This window comes from Doryrhamphus excisus, linkage group LG15 (assembly GCF_037039965.1).
Source record: "Doryrhamphus excisus strain RoL-2023G ecotype Guam linkage group LG15, RoL_Dexc_Guam_v1.1, whole genome shotgun sequence".
In the NCBI taxonomy this organism is placed as follows: domain Eukaryota; kingdom Metazoa; phylum Chordata; class Actinopteri; order Syngnathiformes; family Syngnathidae; genus Doryrhamphus; species Doryrhamphus excisus.
This window is the reverse complement of record NC_136371.1, coordinates 5,153,383-5,178,934: the sequence shown is the minus strand read 5'-3', so window position 1 is coordinate 5,178,934 and position 25,552 is coordinate 5,153,383. Positions and strand designations below refer to the sequence as shown.

At 41.7% G+C, this 25,552-nt stretch overlaps 1 protein-coding gene across 1 annotated transcript in view; it reads right to left on the bottom strand.

Moving 5' to 3' along the window:
• LOC131104687 (cadherin-4-like) overlaps window positions 1–25,552 on the bottom strand; it is a 215,436-nt gene that overhangs the window by 48,735 nt on the left and 141,149 nt on the right. Inside the window, exon 5 of the mRNA XM_058052161.2 lies at window positions 13,390–13,587. Within this exon, the coding sequence (XP_057908144.2) occupies window positions 13,390–13,587 (198 nt within the window). The remainder of the gene's footprint in view (window positions 1–13,389; window positions 13,588–25,552) is intronic.

The following is a 25,552-nucleotide window of genomic DNA, read 5'->3' as shown; positions in this document are numbered from 1 at the left end:
GTCCAGCTGTCATCTTGACAAATGAACCTTGGAAGAGTGACGAAGTGTGTGTGTGTGTGTGTTTGTTCAGCCATGCTTGTGTACCTGCCGAGTCACGCCAGTGAATTTTTTGCCAAAAAAAAGGACGCTCTATTGTGTGTATGGCTGCCGTACAAGCATCACAGGTAAATTCTTCCAAAAACTTTGATAGACGCATATCAGAATACACAGAAGCCTTGCAGAGGTGACTTCTTTTTTTTTTTTTTTAAAGACAGGAGGAGATAAACTATACCGACTTCATAAAGAAACCCCGATGAACCATAACGTTGTTTCTCATGGGCCACAATGTCAGCCATAGCACAAGGAGCCATGCGTCATTCTGTTTTTATGAACAATGTGGGATGTGAAAACTTTTATAGGGTGTTAACGGGGAATGCTATTTTTCGCAGAAAATGAAGAGCAGATAAAAATGTTAAACAGCATCAGGGAGTACTGGCTTGGCCGGATATACTTAAAGTTAAAGGACATGTTATAAATAAAATACGGACAACTTTTTATTTTGGTGCTTAACTGTTCATTTTAACAAGTTTCTCTTTTGGAAGGGACGTTTTCAATCATACAGGGAAGTCTTTTTTTCTATTTGCTGCAGGTGGTGTACAAGGGTAGATACCTAAAAGGTTGTATGTAGGCAGTTAAAAAGCTTTTTATCAGTGTGTAAAGACTAAATAGTCAGTGACGGTAAACACTATACTTGCAAGAGGTCAAATTAGATTATTGTAGTCCATGCCTCATTGCACGTGCTGTTTTTCATCTTCTACTTTGAGAGGAACACCCCCAAAACATAAGCGTGTTAAAGCCACATGCCATATCAATATGGCCTCAATGATCGTTACAATAAATAACTATATAAATTACAGTTGTAATAGTAGTAGTAAATTCATTCATTCATTCATTTTCTACCGCTTTTCCTCACGAGGGTCGCGGGGGTGCTGGAGCCTATCCCAGCTGTCTTCATGCGAGAGGCGGGATACACCGTGGACTGGTGGCCAGCCAATCACAGGGCACATATAGACAAACAACCATTGACACTCACATTCATACCTATGGACAATAACATAGCATGTTTTTGGAATGTGGGAGGAAACCGGAATTCCATGCATCTGAATGTATCTAATAAGCTGTATTGTCTAAAATAATTCCAAAAGACTCCTATGTTGATCAATATTCAATATTCTCCATATTAAATATGACAGTTGAGAACACATTACTGAGTACTCATAACAAGTTCAATCAATAAAACAGAATGTTAATTGAAGACGCTAAATTGTCCATAGGTATAAATGTGAGTCCAGGGTCTACCGTGCTTTTTGGGATAGGCTCCAGCATACCCCTTATGAGAATAAGCCGCACAATTTCACCTCCATCTCTATTAGTTTGTTTTTAATATCCTCCAGTTTCCCACTGTTCTGTAGATCTGTCTGTATGTCAACGTGTCCTCTACGTTTGACCGGCCTTGTCTCATATCACCAACCCTCACTGCCGCTCTGCATGCCGCCCCACCCCCACAATTCATCACTTGTCCCCACTCCCTGCAGGTCCCCTTCTGAATATCTGTCCTCCAATTTCTCTGCACATTATTTTTTCATGTCTTCAGAGAAATAGAGATTCCTGGCTCTCCTTCATTTGCCTGATCCTTGAGGTCATTGGATGCCAACCTCAAGCGGGGGAACCACACAGAGGCTGTTTGTTAAGCTGTTATTTATCTCCTTCATAAAGTCCTCTTCATCTCCTATTAAAGAGCCCAGAACTGTTGCCCTTGACTCACACATAACTCTTATGTCTTTTTCTGAGATGATTTACTATTTAATTTCATAGCGACTCAACCCAGGAGGGAGCCTGCCTTCTGCTGCCTGATGTCATAGCAGAGAATGTGAATGTGTTAGAAGGGGGATTTGGGCAAAATATGCATGCATGCGCACCATCTGAGCAGATATGAATGAGTGGGTGGCTGATGTAGGTCTTTTTTTGTTGTTTATTTTGTTTCAGTAAATTTGTGGTAGCAACTCAAGGGCTAGATTTATGCAAGAAAGCCAGAGCTGGAAAATGTTCTCTATGTGAAATATACTGTAATAAACCAAAGGTAACTACCCCTGACAAAAATGTTTCCGCTAACTTCATTGCACCCATTTTTTAAACAAGACATTAAAACACCATGATTACATCTGCAACTGAGTTAATAATCCAAGTCCCCTAAATACCCTGCAAGAGAATCGCTTCACTGAAGCTGATTAATATACTGTAAATATATTGATCTCGCTAATTGCAGACGGGCTACAGAGGATTTAGCCCTGGTTTGCTGAGTCTGGAAGTGTCAGCATTAGTGCACAATAGCCAATTGCTTTACAGGGCCTATTCATTTTTGTAGGATAAAAAAAAATAATAAAAAACATCGACCTTGATGAGCCTCGGAGTTATCTTTAAAAGCATACAAATAAACGTAGACTAGAAATAAAACACCACACTGACTTCATATTTTTTCCCCAAAACAACAAATTCACATCAAATCATGTGAAGGTGTGGCCTGTACAAACTGCAACATATCTTCTTATTTTTCTTTTGGCTTTTCCCTTCAATCTCCTCCATCCAACCCTGCATCTGCCTATCTCACACCAACTACCCTCATGTCCTCCTTTACTACATCCATAAACCTCCTCTTTGGTCTTCCTCTACGACTCCTACCTGGCAGCTCTAAACGCAGCATCCTTCTCCCAATATATTCAATCCTGTCTCCTCTGAACATGTCCCAACCATCTCACTCTGGCCTCTCTGACTTTATCTCCAAGGCCTCTAACATGTAATGTCCCTCTGATGTACCTGATCCTATCCATCATGGTCACTCCCAATGAGAACCTAATTGGTACCGCAGTTCATGGTCTCAGTCCTGGCGCATTTGTGGTACTTTCTGTGGTACTAGAAGCGACATAGACCACACTTGAGGGAATGCTGCGGGAAAATTCCCCCAAGAGGTCTCCGAAGACATCTGATGATGGGTCAGCCAAAAAGAATATCAACCTTCTGCAGAAGGCCCAGATTCAGAATCGGAGGATGAGGTACAACCTGACAGAGCCATACACAGGAACAGGGCAGAGCCGACTATTCACTTGGAGGACTGCCTCTTGAAGTAGGTTGGCATCTCATTCAGGAGCCCACGACAATCTGGCCCCACTGGCTCGCTAATCGAGACCACTCCAGCATCCACAGTTCCTTGCGAAAGGCTCTTTTCAGTTGCAGGTCACATTGTCAGCAAGAAGAGGTCAGCTTTACTTTCAGAAAATGTAAGAAAAGTTAGTTTTCTAGAAACTAACTTGATGCTAAAAAGGACCCAACAACTTGAAAGGTGATGTGGAAAACAAAAAGTACAGATTTGTGTTCACAAAATGTTAGTTTGCCTCAACAATATTCAAAACACAATAACATCAATGGTCCGGCTACTAGCAAAGAAAAATGACTGAACTACAATATTGTGCTAATAACAAACAAGAAACAGGTGCGCTGGTAGCGTTCAAGAAACAGAACAGAAATACACAAAAGTGAATAAGTGAAACAAGAACTAATGATGTAATCAGTTACACAGAGGGCTCTAATTTTGTAGACTAAGGAATTAGCGCCAATGAGATGTGGCCAACGCACTTCGTGAGCAGCGCAGCTCAGCGCACCCACGCCTCCATTCCTCCCACCGGCGCAAGTGGCAAAGAGGGAGGAGAGGGTTTAACACAGACGCTTGTAGTACATTAAATAGTAGTCGTTGTCATTGTTTTTTTCTACTGAAATGTGCATGGCATATTTTGGTGACGTGTCTAACATTACACAGGCTGCGCTTCGCCTGCGCCCCGAAATGGACCAGGTCGCATCTGGCAAGCTTTCTCCGCATCTTTGAATGGCTGTTTTGTCACAAAATTGTTAGTGCGGTAAGCTGAAAATGTGGACTCCTTCACTGGTGCGGCACCACGCCCATCTCGGAGCTGTCCAGTCTACCAAATTACCAAATTGGCTGCGCACGGTGGCGCACCGAACCAAAATTACCATAGCGTGGGCTGCACCACACTCCACGGAATTACAGCCCAGAGTGTCACACTGAACTTCACTATATGTAGATCAAATGATTTGGATTTCATATATGATTTACATATGAAGAATATTTCCAATGGTGCCGTCAGACAACCCATACAGCCCTTTATGTTTCATAACAGTTCTTAAAACACCTCTTTGTCTGAGATATTAATGTGTCCTACTACACTCACCTCTTCTCTTAAAAAGCCTCACACTATTCAAAAGACGGTCAAATGGCATTCATGGTCAAATGTTTCATTAATGAGAAGACCCGTCAAATAAGACAGAATGGGACATGTTCTTCCATCACAAAGACTCCATTAGCAAGTTTAACCATGGAAAGTACTCTCACCTTTCTGCACGATTGTCTTTGTGCCCTCACATGTTCACATCTGGTTATCAGCTTTCATCTTGGAAGAGACGTTTTCATACCTGAGAACCAGATGGTGTTTAATGCTCACATAGGCTGGTTGGCTATCTTCTATTGCGTGGTAATGTAATAATGTAATGTTGAGTCTGGAAAATACAACATGATATTTTTATTGGCATTATTATGTATTTCTGTAAGTGTTTTTTTTTCGGAGGTTATTTATATTTATGCAGTGGACTGGTTGATTTATATAAACTCTTATATTGCTATGGGAATGTTGGGAATAATTTGCTTAAATTAAATGAAAATTGATATATATATTTGCTTTGGTGGTGGTCTATTTTCTCTAACACCCACTGTCAGCATTACTGTTCAATTGTCAATTGTTTTCAAGCTCTATTTAACATCGGAGAAAAAAGAAGTTCAGTCGGCATTGAAGTTATCATCAAAAGAATATCAATAAACCAAACTTGGATATGAAACAAAAACCTAACCTCACATTTTTCTCATGAAAATGAATTCCTTGGGAACCGTTTGGGCCTGTGCAAATCATCATAGGGATGTTAAAGGTGAAGCTATTTCAGTCTGGACCAATGCAGTGAACAGACGATCCTCGGATCCAAAGCTGCTTAAATCCATCAGCATATCAATATCACACTGTATATTTAACCAAATGGTCTCCAAACGAAGATTGTTTGAGCTGGAACAAAACTCACATCAGAGTTTTGGAAAAGAAATCTAGGAAGTAAATACCCCAGGAGCCAAACTCAAACAAAGAACTATAACCTGCCAACATGTGTTACTAAGCAAAAGAAATAGAAATGCTGACACAACTGTTTGAGTTCTACCACCGAGTGGACAGAGTCTCATCTGTCCCACGCTCACGGATGCCATTAGAAAGTGAACAATTTCTTTTTCTTACAATAATGATTTACTGAGCTGCACGGCGGTCGTGTGGTTAGCGCGCAGACCTCACAGCTAGGAGACCAGGGTTCAATTCCACCCTCGGTCATCTCTGTGTGGAGTTTGCATGTTCTCCCCGTGCATGCGTGGGTTTTCTCCGAGTACTCCGGTTTCCTCCCGCATTCCAAAAACATGCTAGGTTAATTAGCGACTCCAAATTGTCCATAGGTATGAATGTGAGTGTGAATGGTTGTTTGTCTATATGTGCGCTGTGATTGGCTGGCCACCAGTCCAGGGTGTACCCCGCCTCTGGCCCGAAGACAGCTGGGATAGGCGACCCACGTGAGGAAAAGCGGTAGAAAATGAATGAATGAATGAATGAATAATGATTTACTGTTAGTAGTAAGCCTAACAAACAGCAACACATTACTACAGTGAATGAGAACTTTACTACACCGTGATTCTTAAATACTTTACTAGCCTGTGGCGTCTTCCATGGACCCAAAGAGGGGAAAAATGTTAGTAGCCTACTGTTTTTCTTCCTTGTATTCTCTTTGTTTCGAGATAAAGCAGAACTGTGAGCAACCACCCCCCCCACCCAGCCCCCAATAAGCACATATACAAAGGGAACAATGCAGCATATGATCCTTTGTTTGCTACTTGTCAAGTACAAGTAATTTCACTATGTCTGTTCATGCCTGCGCTTTCTTTGTACGTGACTTAGCATGTGTTTGTGTGTGTGTGTGTGTGTGTGTGTGTGAGAGCGAGTGCTTATGTCTCAGTAACAGAAAGTTGAAAAATGAAGGGGGCTGTGATAGCCCTGGTGTTGGTCGGGGGTCCAAGCAGCAGATGCCAAGAGGACTCATTAGACTCTAATACAGACTTGTCTCTTACCCCCACAGAGAGCGCACATTTGCTCTATAGCACCCTTTCTTTCACTGGTATTTTGATAACTGATGACATATGCCAGGATTTGACATTAAGAAAAATAATAATCTTCAAGAGCTAAAAAAAAAAAAAAAGTACCTACTGAATAGCAGCACTACTGAAATGGTGGCCAGATTTGTTTATCTTGTTATTTGAATAATACCATAATAACATCATCAATAACCAAACAGAATGCGGTTTCAGGTCACTTGATTGATTGAATATGAACAACAAACACTTGAAAAATAATCAATATGTCTTTCAGTATTGCATTTCATTTGGAGACTCCGGCTTCCTCCCACATTCCAAAAACATGCTATGTTAACAGGCGACTCCAAATTGTCCATAGGTATAAATGTGAGTGTGAATGGTTGTTTGTCTATATGTGCCCTGTGATTGGCTGGCTGGCGACCAGTCCAGGGTGTACCCCGCCTCTCGCCCGAAGACAGCTGGGATTGGCTCAATGTTTCAATATACTGGGGCAAACCTAGCTCTCACTGAATTCTCAGTTCCATCTTTATCCTCCTCTTAAATTCTCCAAACAACTCAGGTTTACTTGCACTGTATGTGTCACAACCTTAAAAAGCTGAACAGAAAAAGGAAACTCACAGAAGCACAACATGCACAAAACATGTGTGGAAGGCACTGTACATTAGTAATGCACCAACAAAGGTAGACACCACCAGAGTTAAATAGGAGAATTAAATTAACGGCACGTGTGTAAGAACAGGAAATTAAAGGAGGAAGAAAACGCAGAAGAACAAAACAGGAAGCATTACAAACTAAGAACCAAACAGGAACTGGTATGACAGAAACACAGGAAAACACAACTGAAAGTCCAACCTGCTACACAGAGTATGACAGTACCCCCCACCTCTAGGAACAGATTCCAAACGTTACCAAGTCAAAAGTTACACAGGCTGGCTGGAGGGAGGACCCCATGCAGTGATAATTTCAATATTTTCCACATTGTCACCTCGGCGCAGTGAAAATTACGTGACAAAACAGTGCGGCGCCCTGAAAGATCGCCAATTCCTCTGGTCTATTCTTGGTGCGCACCCTGGGCAGTGGTAAATTGGCTGGCAGGCACACACGTCACCAAAACCTCACAGGCAGGTTGTTGTTAGGAGTGTTAGGCACATTTAAATGGAACAAGCAATCACAGCAACCACTATTTAATGTAACCGTCTAAACCAGCTTGTACATTTGCTGCCCGGCCATGGAGATGAGAGAGTCGCGAAGCCATGTATTTAGAGGGGTGTGCCCCCTTAGCCGGCCCAATCTTAATTCTTCATGTGATCGGAAAAGATGGGGTCCATGCAAGGAAGATGAGGAGGAGATTCCGAGAATATCAAAGGTTCTCCTATTTGGCAACGACAAACGATGCCTGGATTAGCCTGCTGCTGTGTTTATAAAATGTGACTGTCAGGAACAGGGGTGGTCTACATGGTGACGCTGTGGATTTTGATGCACAGTCCAGTGGGCACTGCGCATTTAAAGGCAGCGTTCATTTGATTGGTTAAGATTACACTCTGTTGTGTTAAACCCTCTCACACCTTCTCTCCTCCGTCTTTGCGACGATGGGAGGGACGGAGGCGTGGTGCAGTGTCTGCGCCCGGTCTACGAAAATAACCCCCTTGGAGAAGCGTGTGTCACACAACATGCACAAAACATGCATGGCAGGCACCAGACAGTAGTGATGCTCCAACAAAGGGAGACGCCACCAGTGAAATAAACAGGAGAACTAAACTTAGCAGCAGGTGCATAAGAAAAGGAAAGCAAAGGCAGCAGAAAACAAGACGAAACAAAACAGAAAGAATTACAAAATAAGAGAATAACAGGAAGTGAAATGACGGAAACATGGGACAACCCAACCGAAAGTACAACCTGCCACACAAAGCGTGACAGTATGTGGATTTTTTTTCCCCTCTCCCTCTTTAGTTTCAGACATTCACTGTCTGTTTTTTATGTGCTTTTGCTGTGTGTGTCTGCCAGTGAAGCAGAGGAGTCATTAATCACAAGTAAACGTGAGTGAAGAACACCTCACAGAGGGACAAGTTGTCTCATTTCTGCTCCGAAAATTGCTTGCTTGCCACAAGCACAGTAAATATCACCAGACGCATTGCAACCCATAGCAGATGATTTGATAGAAAGTCTCTATTTTGTGCACCGTGTACAAAACATGTACATTTATTTAACATATCTTAAAAGCCTCGCAAAAAGAAAACTGCATGGTGCACTTTGCAGCACATAATTGAAACTATTCTTTAGAAAAACATTCATTTATTTCAAGCTTACTCCTGTCAAATACTAATCCAACTATTCCAAACTAGAAAATATTTAGTTTTGTATTGAATTATTTCAGAAAAACAAAACAAAACATGATAAATGATCTATTGGAATTTTCAACTCAGTTGAAACTGAAGCCAATTTCAGCTCTCATTACAGTCTCTCCTAAAACCAAAGGCTATTATCAAGAAGAGTATCAACAACAACATTTCAATAGACTAAGAAACGAAGGAGGAGGAGTTGGTGTGAGGACAAACTCATTAATCTTCTGAACAATTAGAAACCAATACAAAGAAAATGGGGAGAAGTAAGGAGAAGACAAGTAAGTTACAATTTTCACATGGTTTATCTCTTAAATAGCCCATCAATTAAAATGGCATTCCTCCTTCCATCTGAACTCGCTTGTGCTGACTACTCTCACAAGTGGAAAGCTCCTAGAATTAACTAAATTATTTGACTACGTGTACAAAGCAAGCAATGCTTGGACTTCCTTCATCACCCAAAAATCTCTCACTGATGGCTCCAAGCAGAAGGTAGTGCACACCTTTGGCCTTGACTCGACTGGCATGCCAAAGTAAGTGAGAGGGGTCTTCCTCAAGTGGAGGTGGACCGAGGGATGCATGAAGACTGGACCAGACCAGGTGAATGGGACAGAGCAACCAACATGGTCAATAGCCTAGATAGCAGCGGCGGCAGAGTGTGTGGCACTCTTGAGCATTGTCTTGGCAAGAAAAAGGAAATGAGTCGACTACCAGAAAGGTTTGGACCCTACTGTGTAATTTCCCACAGCTAGTCATAAGAGCAACCAGAAAAAAAAAAAAAACACAGAATGAAAAGGACCATGCTGAGAACCCTGCAGTATGACCCTCTGTCAATAGCACCTCAAACCAGAAATGGAGGCCTGTAACCGAAGTGACTCACCTGTGTACCAGGAGGACAATCTTAAAAGATTGGAACTTTGAATGCACGGGAAAAGGTGAAAATCTATCCAAGGAAATAGCGAGACTCAATGTTAACTTTATGGGAATATGTGATGAAAGATGGAAAGACAGTGGTACCTACCAAATTGATAAATATATGCCGTACGTCTCAGGAGGCAATTGACATATAAATAGCATCGCAATTATGATGGAAAGACAATTATTTAAATCAGTAACTGAATTTTGGTCCCTATCAGACTGAATTCTAATGACTAAAATAACGGCAAAGCCATCGAACATCAACATTGTACAATTTCACATGGCAACAAGTGGTTACCACGCAGGCCTCGCAGCTAGGAGGCCCGAGTTCGATTCCACCGTCGGCCATTCCACCGTGCATGCGTGGGTTTTCTCTGGGTAATCCCGTTTCCTCCCACATTCCAAAAACATGCTAGGTTAATGGGCGACTCCAAATTGTCCATAGATATGAATGTGAGTGTGAATGGTTGTTTGTCTATATGTGCCCTGTGATTGGCTGGCCACCAGTCCAGGGTGTACCCCGCCTCTCACCCAAAGACAGCTGGGATAGGCTCCAGCACCCCCCGCGACCCTTGTGAGGAAAAGCGGTAGAAAATGAATGAATTAATTATTAAAGGGTGGCACGGCGGTTGAGTGGTTAGTGCGCAGACCTCACAGCTAGGTTCAATTCCACCCTCGGCCATCTCTGTGTGGAGTTTGCATGTTCTCCCCGTGCATGCGTGGGTTTTCTCCGGGTACTCCGGTTTCCTCCCACATTCCAAAAACATGCTAGGTTAATTGGCGACTCCAAATTGTCCATAGGTATGAATGTGAGTGTGAATGGTTGTTTGTCTATATGTGCCCTGTGATTGGCTGGTGTTATCCTCACAACCCTTGTGAGGATAAGCGGTAGAAAATGAATGAATGCCAGCTAAAGACCATAGTGATGGTGAAGTAGAGTGAATCTATGAAAACATAAACACATTATGCAATTAAAACAAAATAACCCTGACGAGGCAAACGAGAAGAGCGATACCCCACCCGGCGCATGGGGGTGGTCATAATGGGGTTGTTGTTTTTATTGTGACCTCGTGGTTGGTGAATGTCCGACACAACACTAGTTTGTTTGCCTGCCTGGAGGCAAACAAACTCATAAGTGGCCATTAAAAAAAAAAACTACCCATACAGACTAATAACTACAATTTGACTCCCATCACCACCTTTGTGGATGACATAGTCCTGTGCTCAAAATATGAGTGAAGTTACCAATTTCCCTGAGCCGCATCAGGTTGCAAGCTCAAAGGCCAGCGAGTGGGGGGGGTCCTGACACTTGGCTTATCCATCGCTGTGTTGGTGCTGCAGAGAGGTGCGAGTAGGAGCTGCTGACACCATGCCTGCCTTTGTAACTGGGTCGAGGCAAGGAGAAAATGGTGGGAGGGTGGCTGTCTGCATGTCACTCAGTGCAGCCCTCAATGACAGAATGGCCCATTAGGGAAGAAAGTGACTTCACAGGCCATTAGGGTGCAGGCAGCACATAGCACATAGACCAGGAAGGGATGGCAGAGTTCCAGAGAAACGGGGAGTACAAAAAAAAAAAAAAGCGTCTGAATCTCTTTTTAACCAATATTTCACATCATAAACACAACTGATTGTCTTCTTTGTAAAGATTTCTTTGTAGTCTGACAGTGAAAACAAAACCAGAAGAAAAAAATCAGCCCCCAATTCTCAATGGGAACACCAAAGTGGCGCAAACAAATAAACAATATGTGAAGTAAAATATGTGTACACCATCCACTTCCCAAAGCTGTCTCCTTGTTAAAACCTCTAGATCTTTTAGTATGGCCTTGCCTGCCCTCCAGTCATCATTAAAGAGAGACACAGGCCCAACAGAGGCATCAACACGCATCACTTCCCCGTTGTTCTCACCAACCAGTCCACCAGCCCCTGACGGACCTATTTACTTTACAGAGCGGACCGTGTATCAATGCACGCTATCGTCTCCAAACATTTTTTTTGATGCCCAACTCCACCTTAGAACACCTTTCCTCTTAGAACTGACTTAGCCAGTCTCGCCCTAATGTCTTAAACGCCACGCTGCATAACGTTGAACATCTGCAGACACGCTCTTTTTGAGTGGAAGTTGTTGCTTTTTTCACTCCAAGTGGAGAGAGCAAAACCAATTCCAATGAACAATAAACAAAACAGTAACTAGCATCTTTTGCAAGATTTATGAACCAAAAGAGATCAAACTGAGGGGTTTTGTACACAAGGAAAAGTTGATTCCAAAATAGTAAAGCAAATACGAGGATAGGAATGAAGAAGCTGTCAAAAGGAATGATGTCTTTTTGAAGAATTACACCGCAAGCGTCAAGCTTTGCCAAGAGAGAGAGACACAACTTGGAATCCTCAGAAGCGTTCTCTCTTAAACAGATACAGTACATAGTGTGTTTGCATCCATTTGCATTCAGGTTGATGCATTTTCCCTAGCCTGGACCCTCCGAATCGTTACGCAATTTATTTATCAAAATGAAATATGCTGAGCTACATTGTGAATGCCAAAAGATCAAATTCTTCAAAAAAATAATAATGGGCCGTTACAAGATAAATGTCCTTTGGCTTTTTATTTATGATTGTGTTCAGGGTCAGCCATCCTTCATGCTGTATAAAAGAAACTAAAAAGAGAATTCCAAAAACTCTTCTAAAGTATCTTGAGTCTTGAAATGAATTAATTAGAAAAAAAAAAAAGAAACGTGATAATTAGACAGAATTGCAGTTCTGATGTCTGCTGGGAGATATTCGGGCCTATCATGGCTGTTTTTGACACCTTACCTTTTTGGAGCTATAATGCATTAGGGCAATGGTTCTGTAACTTTTTACAGCGTAATCTTCATAATCTTCACTCGCTAAATGTACTGCAAAAAAGGTCAGTAAGGATAATTCATCATGCCGCCTACAGAGAACATACTAACTCCTTATTTCTAAAATCACAAATACTTAAACTTGCTGATATAGTTCATCTTCAAACATCTAAAATAATGCATAAGGCTAAAAACAACCAATTACCTAAAAATGTCATCCAATACTTCTCTACAAGAGAGGAGAAATATGATCTCAGGGAAGAACTACATTTGAAACACTTATATGCTAGGACTACGTTAAAAAGCCATAGCATTTCAGTATGTGGAATCAAACTATGGAATGGATTGAGTAAGACCCTCAAACAATGCACAACGATGAGCCAATTCAAGAAACAATACAAGCAGTTGATGTTTGCTAAATACAAGGATGAAGAGTCTTGAACCAGTCATGATGTGCTATATATATCACTATATTGACACTTACTATGGTACCCATTATGTCATTGGATGGTCATATCACCTTGTACTTCGGTACGAGGTACATTATTAAAAAAAAACAAAAAAAAACCCTTAAACTGTATTATGGAAAGCAGGAAGTGAACAAATGTAACAGTTACTGATTGTAAAAGTACCAGATGGAGGGGTAGGATTTAATAAGCTTTGCTTCTTCCTACTCCTTTTGGACATGTGGAACTGTGAACTGATTATGTGATGCATTCAATTGTAATCTGATGCATGTTTAAATGAAATATAACCATTACCATTACAGTCACATGCTCGCTTCGTGTACCCCTTACTCCTGCACAATTAAAAAAACATAAAGCTGATTATGTTAGTTAACTTGAGATATTGAACATAATCCAATGGTGCATGCATTGTACCCCTGGGTACCACTACATTAGGGCGATGCAACATAACCATCTGGAAAGCAGTTTTTCCAAGCCATTGGAATTTTGTACAGGACTACAGAAACCCCAACTGAAATTTCAAAACAAATCAGCAATGCAAGACTTACGCTGACTAGCATCTGAGGGAACGGTCCGCGAGAATTTTCAGCAACATTGATCGGTGGGATCACCCAATCCCGCTTTTGCCTTCGTAGACCCTTGGAGTTATTCCGGTAGCCCCCTGAAAACATGATGACGGGAGGCGGCGCTTGAAATGGTTCCTTCTGCTTTGTCCTTTCAGCGGCTTTGCCATTGTTGTTTGTGACCTTAAAGACAACAACAAAACATTATTTGTTAAGAGTTGTTGCTGCTTATGATAGTTTCTCATTAACAATAATTATTTTCCCCATAAAATCCCCAAATAAACAAGAAAAACTATTAATCACAACAAAATCCCAGGATTGGAAAACATTGCATCAGTGTTCATGATATTGGAGAACTTTCTTAGTGTACCTATGGATAGAAATTCAGTGAAATACGTGCATTGCCTCTGTCAAATTTTCATTGGCCTGTGTTCTGAGTGACGGAGTACACGCTCAGGGGTTGCATTATATATGATGGCCCAAAGGTTATATCAGATGGATAATGCCAGGGACAAGGTATGCAGCTATTTTATCAACATATCTTAGGAATTACAAGGCAGCACAAATATGTCAAGGATCCCAGTCCTGACCATCACTGCTGAAGCGGTGCATCACTTGTGCTGCGCTCTATGTCTCAATCAGACTTCCCCGAGCTATCCCTTGCTGACATGCTCCCCAGTGCCCCTTCGCTTGCAGTGATATTGTTTTTCTCCCAGTCAGTGGTTCCTGACAGCTGATCTCAATAACAGGGATTCCTGAAGCACTGCTCTGTGTTGAGCTGACGGCGGACTGATGAGTGCAAAAAAAAAAAAAAAAAAAAAAACAGCAGCGGTTGAATTGAGAAAGAGCAGCAAGTAATCACTTTGTCTTTTTGTCTCCAGACGGATTCAATGGAATCTGTTGCTCGTTTGCATTATATAAGATCTAATGTCACCGGCTATTAAACATTTGTATAACCGCTTAATACCGAAAAATGGCAAACTTAGTTAGACATGAGAAAACCTCGTTTGCCTACTAAACCTGCGACTACACTCCAACCAAACAGTTTCTGATATTCCATTTGTTGGCCTGCGTTCCTAATGTTCACTATTTGCTGTATATTTGGCATTGATGGAGACAGAAAACAAAAAGGTGAACAGACAACAATTTTTTTCCATTGTTGGTCGACATCTACAGCTAATTAAAAAATACAAATCCTGACCAAAAGGCTTTTAGTCTTGTTTTAGCTCTGAATGAATGTTTGGATATTGTATTTTAATGCATCGTTGACTCTGTTTTTACGCAAATCTAGTTTAATTTGTTTTTTCTACTGCAAAGCGACTTTGAGTACTGTGAAAAGTGCTATACAAATAAAATTTATATTATTATTAAAGGGGGGGGGGGCGGAATAGCGCACAGACCTCACAGCTAGGAGACCAGGGTTCAATTCCACCCTCGGTCATCTCTGTGTGGAGTTTGCATGTTCTCCCCGTGCATGCGTGGGTTTTCTCCGGGTATTCCGATTTCCTCCCACATTCCAAAAACATGCTAGGTTAATTAGCGACTCCAAATTGTCCATAGGTATGAATGTGAGTGTGAATGGTTGTTTGTCTATATGTGCCCTGTGATTGGCTGGCCACCAGTCCAGGGTGTGCCCCGCCTCTTGCCCAAAGACAGCTGGGATAGGCTCCAGCCCCCCCCCCCCCCCGCGACCCTCATGAGGACAAGCGGTAGAAAATGAATACATTAATTATTAAAGGGTGGCACGGCGGTCGAGTGGTTAGTGCGCAGACCTCACAGCTAGGTTCAATTCCATCATCAGCCATCTCTGTGTGGAGTTTGCATGTTCTCCGGTTTTCTCCGGGTAGTCCGGTTTCCTCCCACATTCCAAAAACATGCTAGGTTAATTGGTGACTCCAAATTGTCCATAGGTATGAATGTGAGTGTGAATGGTTGTTTGTCTATATGTGCGCTGTGATTGGCTGGCGACCAGTTGGTTGCTGGATTGTCAGTGTCCCGTGAAGTCAAGCCAAAGAGTGTCAGGAATATACTGTGTAAGACCGATTTGCTCCAATACACAGTGTTTTACTGATCAAATAGCGCCATGGCCTACAGAGAAGCTACATTTTTCCAGGCATTTCTATATTTTATATACAGCAGTGGAGTGGTAACCGTGGTGATGACAGACTCTCCTTCAAGTGACATTATGTACCAGTCCTGCTGCAGCAGGGCGGCTGACACGGAGGGAATTTTAGAGCGACTTCATGTTGGGAGTCTTAGTTCACAAAATACTACAGTATCCTGTCTGTTTACCCGGTACTGTAGCATTCCACGGAATTAAGTACCCAAAGAATCCCATGCATTGGTGACTTAGATACACTACTACTACACAACTACTAAGTATAACTGTAATTTTAATGTGTGTTTATAACATAATATGCCTGTTAGCCGGCTTTCAACTCATTGACTGACCATTTTCATAGACGAAAGTTTTGGGGCATTTTTGCAGAAATTTGAAGTTTTCTGGCACAGAAATACATTGCCTACAAGTCTGAATTTAATATACAAATAAAAAAAACAAGATCCCTTATAATATCAGACAGCAAATGTATTCGAGCATAAGCGGTATTATTAAAGCATATCAATCAATTTGTATTTTATTTTCTATCCTTGGTGATATATAACAATGCATACAGTGATGGGAGAAGTGTGTCTATCTGTAGACTAATAACTAATATTTTTTTCCTATCAGTATGGGAAGTGGGTCAGATGAAAATTTTAATGAACACCTCTCATTACTTCATAGACGAGAGTTTTGGGGCATTTTTGTGGAAATTTCAAGACCTACAAAATATTGAGTTTTCTGGCACAGAAATACATTGCCTACAAGTCTGAAATTAATACACAATTAAAAAAATAATATCCCTTATCATATCACATAGCAAATGTATTCTAGCATAAGCGGTATTATTAAAGCATATCAATCAATTTGTATTTTATTTTCTATATTTGGTGATATATAACAATGCATACAGTAATGGAAGAAGTGTGTAGACTAATAACTAATATTTTTTCCTATCAGTATGGGAAGTGGGTTAGATGAAATTTTTAATAAACACCTCTCGTTACTGCATAGACAAGAGTTTTGGGGCATTTTTGTGGAAATTTCAAGACCTATAGAATATTGACTTTTAGGACTACATAAACAGCGAAACTATGTAAATACATTTTTTGACACTTTTGTTTCTAGCTTTTTGTGTCTTTATAAACTGGCAGTAGAACATAGGGTGGTTTCAATGAAAAATAAAAAAAAACAGAAAAATTGCTGTTTCTAGAGGGCCGCAAATTCATATTTTTTATTGCGGCCGATTGGAGGAAAATAGAACTGATGCCCCCTACTGGCACAGAAATACATCGCCTACAAGTCTGAATTTAACACACAAGATACAAAATAAGAGTTTAATCTGTAGCTCAATGTGCAGTGACTCCAGAATTAACAAATTACATACTCACTATTAATGAGAATAATCAGGAGCGCTCTGCAATGCAATTATATGTCAAGAACCCGAATGCAAAATATGTAGAGAAAAGCGTGGGTACTCCATTCTTGTGTACTTTTGTGTACGATTCAAGACATTCATGACATTTGAGAATAAATCTAAAATCCAAACGAAAAGACAAGCTCAGAGAAGTTAATGGCTTCTGGCACACACTGAAAAGTCAGGGGTCCAGTACAATGAAATCTACAAAAAGTGTTTTTCTCTTTAGCTTTGTGTTTGTTCTTGTTTGGTCAAGGTCCCTCTGAGGATTGTCTTCTATCTTGCCAGCAGAAATAACAATTTCAAGGCTGGCTTCATTACAAAGATGATGGAGACAAAAGATTTTAAAGCTGCTTCAAGATGTGTCAAGTAATCGTCCATATGTTACGTATTTGTGCGAGTGGGTGGTTTGTGATGTGTTTTGCGTCATGTTTAGTTTCATCAGCATTCAATGTGCCCTTTGAGAGAAGCTTTGAATAGGAAAGTGATAATTTCATTAAACCATTTCCAGTCTCATGCTTAGCGTGTTGGCATCACAGTCAGGAGCTCAAGGATTGGAATCTTTGTTTGGCCGTATCTATGCAAAATTTTTATGTTCTCCTTGTGTGTGCATCGCTTTTCTATGGGTACTCTGGTTTCCTCCCACACTAAAAAAAAAATGCATGTTAGGTTAATTGGAGGTGATAAATGGACCATATGTGTGAATGGGATGGATGGATGGAGTCAAAATCTTGACTCCAATCATCTACAATGCTATTATTGTATATAAAATAAAATATTATATAACGCTATGTTGTTTGATGCGGCATGGCGGTCGAGTGGTTAGCGCGCAGACCTCACAGCTAGGAGATCAGGGTTCAATTCCACTCTCAGCCATCTCTGTGTGGAGTTTGCATGTTCTCCCCGTGCATGCGTGGGTTTTCTCCGGGTACTCCGGTTTCCTCCCACATTCCAAAAACATGCTAGGTTAATTAGCGACTCCAAATTGTCCATAGGTATGAATGTGAGTGTGAATGGTTGTTTGTCTGTATGTGCCCTGTGATTGGCTGGCCACCAGTCCAGGGTGTACCCCGCCTCTCGCCCGAAGACAGCTGGGATAGGCTCCAGCACCTCCCGCGACCCTCGTGAGGAAAAAGCGGTAGAAAATTAATGAATGAATATTGTTTGATAATATATTTCATTTACTCTACTTCATCTACTACTTCATCTACAAATAGATACATATGTCTCAAAATGTCTTTATTATGAGACTTAATTGTAATTGTACTTCATGATTCATTCATAATTTGCTGGTATGAAGTCAAAGCTGTTTCTCTTTTACGGGTACAAACACGGAATCGAATGCATTTTGAATGAATGCTGACTAACTGTAAGACAAGCCACTGGTTCACAACTTGATGTTGCCAGATAAAAGCAGGGTGCTATCAATATGAAACTATTCATCTACCCAACCAATCATTTTAAATTAATACAACAAAACACACTATTGAGGTCGAGGCATGGATTCAGACCAGGGGCAGGGATGCCATTTGTCTGTTATAGTATGTCTTCACCCATTAAAAAACATGATATAAAGATCCCTTATCATATCACATAGCAAATGTATTCTAGCATAAGCGGTATTATTAAAGCATATCAATCAATTTGTATTTTATTTTCTATCCTTGGTGATATATAACAATGCATACAGTGATGGGAGAAGTGTGTCTATCTGTAGACTAATAATTTATTTTCCTATCAGTATGGGAAGTGGGTCAGATGAAATTTTTAATGAACATCTCTCATTACTGCAGATATGCAATAGAAATGACTTTAATGAATCCGTACAAAAACAAACAAACAACATTTTATCAAGTTATTACAAGTTGTTGCTTCCAATTATTTTTTCCCATTTTATTTTGGGGGAAATTTACTGCATCATTAATTGATGGGAGAAAAAACTAACAACTTTTATAGCAGGATTTTAATATTTGTGAAACCACATTAGTGTACCACATACTATGTATGTTGTTTTTAGGCAAGCTTGTGAAGTCAGTTTTCCTTTCTTTGGACTGTGAATGATGGGCCAAGTGACATTTCCTCCTTTCTCAGTGAATAATAAGCCCACACACTCGCTCTAAGACAGCTGGGATAGGCTCCAGCATAGCCGTGTAGCTACAAATGAGGCAAACACTGCATTCATCTGCAGAGCATGGGACGTAACTATTTACACTGCATCTTTACCGTGTGTGATGCGTATTCATCCGAGTGCTGTAACTACCTCTTGAGTGTTTTCAGGACCAAAATTTTGTTTCTAATTAATTTATGAGAATGCAAAATGACTCAAGGAGTTTTTTTCATGCTCAGAAAAAAACACCACTCTGCTTTCATAAAAAAAGATAACCTAGTCATTCAAACATGCACAAACATATTACAAGTCGGGTCTACTTTTTGACAAGTTTGCTAAAACATGCACATGCTTGTTTGCATTCAGGCATCGTCAGCAGTCTACGATCTGACAGATGAAAGCCAGGTCTGGACAAATGTATTCTTTTTGTTCAGGAAAAGCAAGGCTTGGGGGATTGTTGTCGACACCTCACTTTATGAACTAAGAACAGGCAGAGTAGAAAGCTGCATTTTGGAGGATGGAAATCAAGGGGTGGAGGGAAGGGTTGTCATGACCCCCCCATCAGCCTTCTGTTGCTCAAATACATCAACAGTTACTGTTGAAATTATTAGATTCAGCTCCAGAATACTCCCCGTGTCTTTTCAATATACCTCACACATTTACTAAAAAACATTTTAAGTTAAGTATATAGATTCATTCATTCATTTTCTACCGCTTTTCCTCATGAGGGTCGCAGGGGGTGCTGGAGCCTATCCCAGCTGTCTTCGGGCGAGAGGCGGGGTACACCCTGGACTGGTCGCCAGCCAATCACAAGGCACATATAGACAAACAACCATTCACACTCACATTCATACCTATGGACAATTTGGAGTCGCCAATTAACCTAGCATGTTTTTGGAATGTGGGAGGAAACCGGAGTAAGTATATAGATATCAAATAATAATAATATAATAATAATAAATTTTTCATTGATTAACATTCCCAATGTAGAAGTTAAAACCAGTAATACCTTGTTTACTGTGGTTTGGTCCCATACCCGACAGTGATAAGTGAAGTTCCATGAAGTAGGAGTCCTTATTTATAAATGAAATATATTCATAGTTAGGCGCATATAAAAACTACACAAACACAAACTGTGGTTTGGTCCCATACCCGACAGTGATAAGTGAAGTTCCATGAAGTAGGAGTCCTTATTTATAAATGAAATATATTCATAGTTAGGCGCATATAAAAACTACACAAACACAAACTGTGGTTTGGTCCCATACCCGACAGTGATAAGTGAAGTTCCATGAAGTAGGAGTCCTTATTTATAAATGAAATATATTCATAGTTAGGCGCATATAAAAACTACACAAACACAAAATTACAAAATTCCCAATACAGTTTTTAACATGCCCTCTAGACTTGAAGTAACACCACTATAGTCACTTTTACACTCGTATTACCCAATATAGTACACATACTCATACAAAATTTGCCACTGAGAACATGAATAAGACTTGTGCTCCAGAGCTCGGGGAGCTGAGTGGGTGACGGACAAGAAGTTTTAGCTTGGAGTGGGTTACAATCACAACAGTAGCTTGTGTTAGTGATTATTGTACATGTTGTGTACAAAAATTCCCATCCTTTCCATGGCTAAGATAAAGTCCCACGTCACTCAATGTCCACATCTCATGTTATTACCATCGTTTGGCACAAAATACATTTTTCATCAAGTCCTGGTCAGACTCTGTAAAAACCTAAAAAAGTACACTCTCTAGACATTTGTCTCCTTGCTAGGAAGAATTTGAATTTCTTAGTTTTGTTATTATCCCCCCTCGCTTTGCACCCGTGGATCTCGGATTAACCTGGCTTCTTTAGCACAACCCACACACAGATTGGCCGCATTCCATTATCCTTAACTCGAGTGTGGTTTGTCATACTCATTGCCTACGTTCAGCTCTTCGTTGGCCCTCCTCTACCCTCCTCACCCCCCGCCTCCAGCCAGAGATAATTGATCTTTATTGTGTACCGCTTGTCTATCACGACCTTAAGACTGTGTTCAGTAAGGATAGAGCCCTGTCGAACTTTTTGATTGGGACATCGACCTCCTTCATGGGGGCTGATTTACCTTCCTCACGCCTATACAATGTATCTAAGTCGGAGATGAAGGCATTAGAGGAGTACATTTCTTCTTCGGTGGTTTCATCCGACCCTCTTCCTACCTTGCCGCAGGGTTTTTCTTTGTTGAGAAGAAAAACTACGTCCCTGTATTGATTATTAGGCCCTCAATCAAATCTCTATAAAGGATAAATATCCCTTACCCCTCTTGGACCGCAACTTCACACAACTTCATTCCACCAGATTCTTCACCAAACTCAATCTCCATAGCGCTTCATGAGGGAGGCGAGTGGAAGACAATAATACTCCCCTACACCATTCCCATCCCCCTTGAGTGTCCCCTTCGTTATCCCAAAGCTCCGCTGGACTCATGGATCCAAGTTGGAGTGGCACCCTGGCCTGAACTCCACCAGCTTCCTCCTCAACCAGCGTTTTTCCTGGCCCACCCTCCGAGCAGACACCAAAAAGTTTGTGGCCACCTGTTTGGGTTACACCCGGACAGGGTTTCCAACCAGGCTCCGGCAGGGCTCCTTCACCCACCGCCCATCCCGTCACGGCCATGGTCCCGCATAGCCCTGGACTTTGTAACTGGCAACTCCAATGGCAACAACATCATCTTCTCCACACTTTGTCACACTCCCTAAGATGCCCTCAGCCCTCAGTTGATGGTCCGGTATGCCTTCATGGCATCCCCACATCGGTGGCGTCAGACAGGTCCCCCAGTTTTCTTCAGGTGTTTGGGGGGCTTTTGCAAGACCCTGGGCGCATCCCCCTGCTTAACTTGGCTTACCACCCTCAGAGCAATGGACATACCGAATGGACCAATTAGGATCTGGAGGCAGCCATCCAGTGCATGTGCTGCCAACAGCCCATTACGTGGGCAGTAGACCCCCTGTGGATCGAGTACGCACACAACTCCCTCATCAGTTCTGCTACAAGCTTACAATTTTCAGCCACTAATATTCCCCTCCCAAGAGTCTGACCCCGCAGTCCCATCGGTGTCAGCCCACCTTTGCCGGGCACGGTTGGCCTAGTGCAATACGAGAGTGGGCCACCAACATGTGGCCATTCGCCGTTGCACACTCGTGCCATACCACCTGTGGGACTGAAGATGTGGCTGTCCTCGAGTGACCTGCCCCTCGCCGTGGTTTCCAAAAAGCTGGCTCCCAGGTTGGTCGGCCCTTACCCCAACAAAAGGATCACCAACAGTGTTTCCATCAAGCTATGCATTCCGATTCCTTCAAGTGGAACCCCGTATTCACATCAAGCCCATCACCCTCAGCCTTCTTAGCCGCCCTGAGGTCCCTTTCCCTCTTCCTCAGCTTGGCGACGGTCACCCTGCAGTCACGGTCAAGGCGGTTTTGGATGTGAGAAGAAGGGGCAGTGGTTTCTAGTATCTGCTCGACTGGGAGGGGTACGGTCCCGAGGAGTGTTTGTGGTTCTCGTGATCCCTCATCCTTGACCCATGCCTCCTCACCAACTACCTTTACCGTACATTAAGGGGGGGGTACTGTGACGATCACCTGCTGTTGTGCATTGTGGTGCTCGCTCTCCTTCTCTCTCTTCTCCTACAGTTGGGCACTCGGCTGGAGCTGGGCAGCTGCCGCTCCTAAGTACCCTGCCCACCACTTAGGCTGAATGGAGGCAGCTGGGAGACGCTGGTTCTTCTCCTTTCGCACCAGAAGCTGACCCATGCGACCATTCGTCTGCTAACCTGCCAGTTTCTAGTATCCTCCTGCATTGCTTGAGCCCCCCCCCCCCCCCCTTAGGTATATCCCAGCTGTCCCTGCCTCCCTAGTCAGAGGACCTTTTGAACATTTGTTAGTTCGTTCCCTGGTGTACAACTAGCTGCTGCCACCAGCACCCTTGTATTAGACCTTTTGTTTCTTACCTCTGCTTTAACTTTTCTCTGGAGGAAATTAAAATAACTCTTAAGTTGCACCATCTGTCTCTGCATTCTGTGGTCCACCGCGCACACCGTAACAAGATGCCTGCACTGTTATGCAACAAAACTGGCATCTGGGTTTTCTTTGATGACAGTCTCAGACATTCCTGAAAGAAGTATTGTTTTTTTTTTCCTCCCAGTCTTCTTGACATGCAGCCATGTATTTTTACGATCAGATTGCATCAAATAAATTAAAATGGCCACGACCGATCAGAAGTGCAGTTATTTTTCATGGCACAAAGATACGTTTACGCTGTATTTGTAGTGTATGTACAAGAATTAGAATCCGAGGGAACAACTGAGGATTTTAAATCACGCCACTTCAAAAATAAGTAGAACACACACTATGTGGCCTATTGCTAAAAAGAACAAGAGACATGAGTATGGAATTGATGGGGGCCCCCGCAGCCATGGTGCCGTCAGCCGTAGCCAGCTGGCGGTGGTCCCAGCTCTTCCCCTCCACGCCACTGCCTCCCCAAAACCCTGCACGCTTTGATATCAGCCAGCCCCTGGCTACCCAGACATCTGGAAGTTATTATTCAACACAGTGTGCCATTTCCATAACGAAACGTAAGGTTTTTCCATTGTTGCTATGCCTTCCTGTCTGCTACCGCTCGTGTTACGTAGACTATTGGTCCCGATGAGAATCCCATATCTGACCTGGCCCTCTTAAATTTACTTACCTAATGTTCACATTACCTCAGGATTGTTACATTAGATGACTCAGTGGGAACACTCACTCCCATTAGTAGATCCTGTGCTGGCTGTTGTCCCAACATGCTTCTCGTTTTGTCTATTTGGGAATTCATTTGCCTAATGCCCCCCTTTTTGAGGCCAATAAGTGTTAAATCCCGAACAGCATTCTTTGAATATCCACTTACCGAGCCTGAATTCAAATATATCCCCACAATTACAGAAATTGTCAGTTTGCAAGGTTTCTATTATTTATTTTGTACATGTTTTCTTTTAGTGCAGAGCAGTGAGAAATATCATCTGAGAGCTGCAACAAAAACAGTGTTACAGAGGTGTGAAAACGTGTTTGCCACCTTCCTGATTTATTTTTTTTATGTTTCAAATCGTCAAACAATGTTATCTTTCTAGAACTGTTGTAATTCAGCTACATTGGACGGTTTTACAGCACAAACCACCATTTTAAGGTAATTTGTGTTTTAATCTTGCAAGATATTGTGACACAAGATCTTGTAAATTAAATAATTTGTAAATAATTACGTCAAATTTTATGTAAAGGGATATCAAATCAATTTTGGAAGTATGGGCCATTATTTTATTGACAAAATAATATAGTTAGAAATCCCACAGTAATGCAAGAGGAGACTTAGCCCCTTTTCAACGGTCTTTGAATGCACCATCTAGCTTTCTCCCACACTAGACTACTACACCGTAATTTCCCAATTTTTCTTTCACCTCATATTTGGTCCCAAATGCTGATACTATGTGGGGAATGAATAAAGGTAAGGAACACTGAACTAGGGTGTCGGCCGATGGTAAAACAGGATGTGCATAAAAAATAAAATAAAAAGGTAAGAGAGCCTTCTCCATCGCTGCCCCCACCCTCTGGAACTCTTTGCCCCATTCACTCCGTGCTTACCCTGACCTTCCCAGTTTCAAAAAACAACTAAAAACCCACCTCTTTAAATCTGTTTTTAATGTCTAACTTTTTATACCTGACTGCTGTGCCCCGCCCCGCTTTTACTCATGTTTTAACTGTGTACAAACGAATGAATGTTGTATTTTAACGTATCTTTTACTCTGTTTACTTGTTTTATTCAACTCAATTTTTCTGTAAAGTGTCTTTGAGTATTTTGCAAAGCGCTATACAAATAAAATGTACGTATTATTACAATATTATTATTATAAAAATAGCACCATTAAGGGAAATTTTTACTTTGACCGCCCTAACAAAAAACAAAAAAAAAACATTAAACACTAAATTGTTGTTTATATTTATTACATTAACCAAAAAACACGCTAACCAAGGTTCCACTGTATTATCATTCAAAGTACCGATGCCACAATTCACAGTCTGGTGGACTTCTGGCTGCTCTCTTCTCGTGAGACAGCTTTACTCAATACAAAAAATATATAAAGTCATATTTCAATCTCTGACAACCCTTGTGTGTAATCAATGAAAAGCTTACAATATTTCCTCGGACAAACAGCCGACTTGGGACAAGACCTTATGTTTGGGAAACACTGATGTTACTAAATGGTGGCACGACACAGCTTTTATCCATGGCTTAAACTGCCACTTTTACTGCTGTTGGGTGCCGGAGCATGCGGGGCACTCCAAGCTTGGACTCCAGCCTTTGCCTGACCTCTGACAGATTTTGAGAAGAAACGAACACGTCAAGTGCCTGTGGTGCATCCAAAGCACAGGATGATTTCCAGTTAGAGTTTATGGCTGGGGGCAATCGCACTCTCCCCTTGTGGCGGCATGATTCTATTACTTTTAAC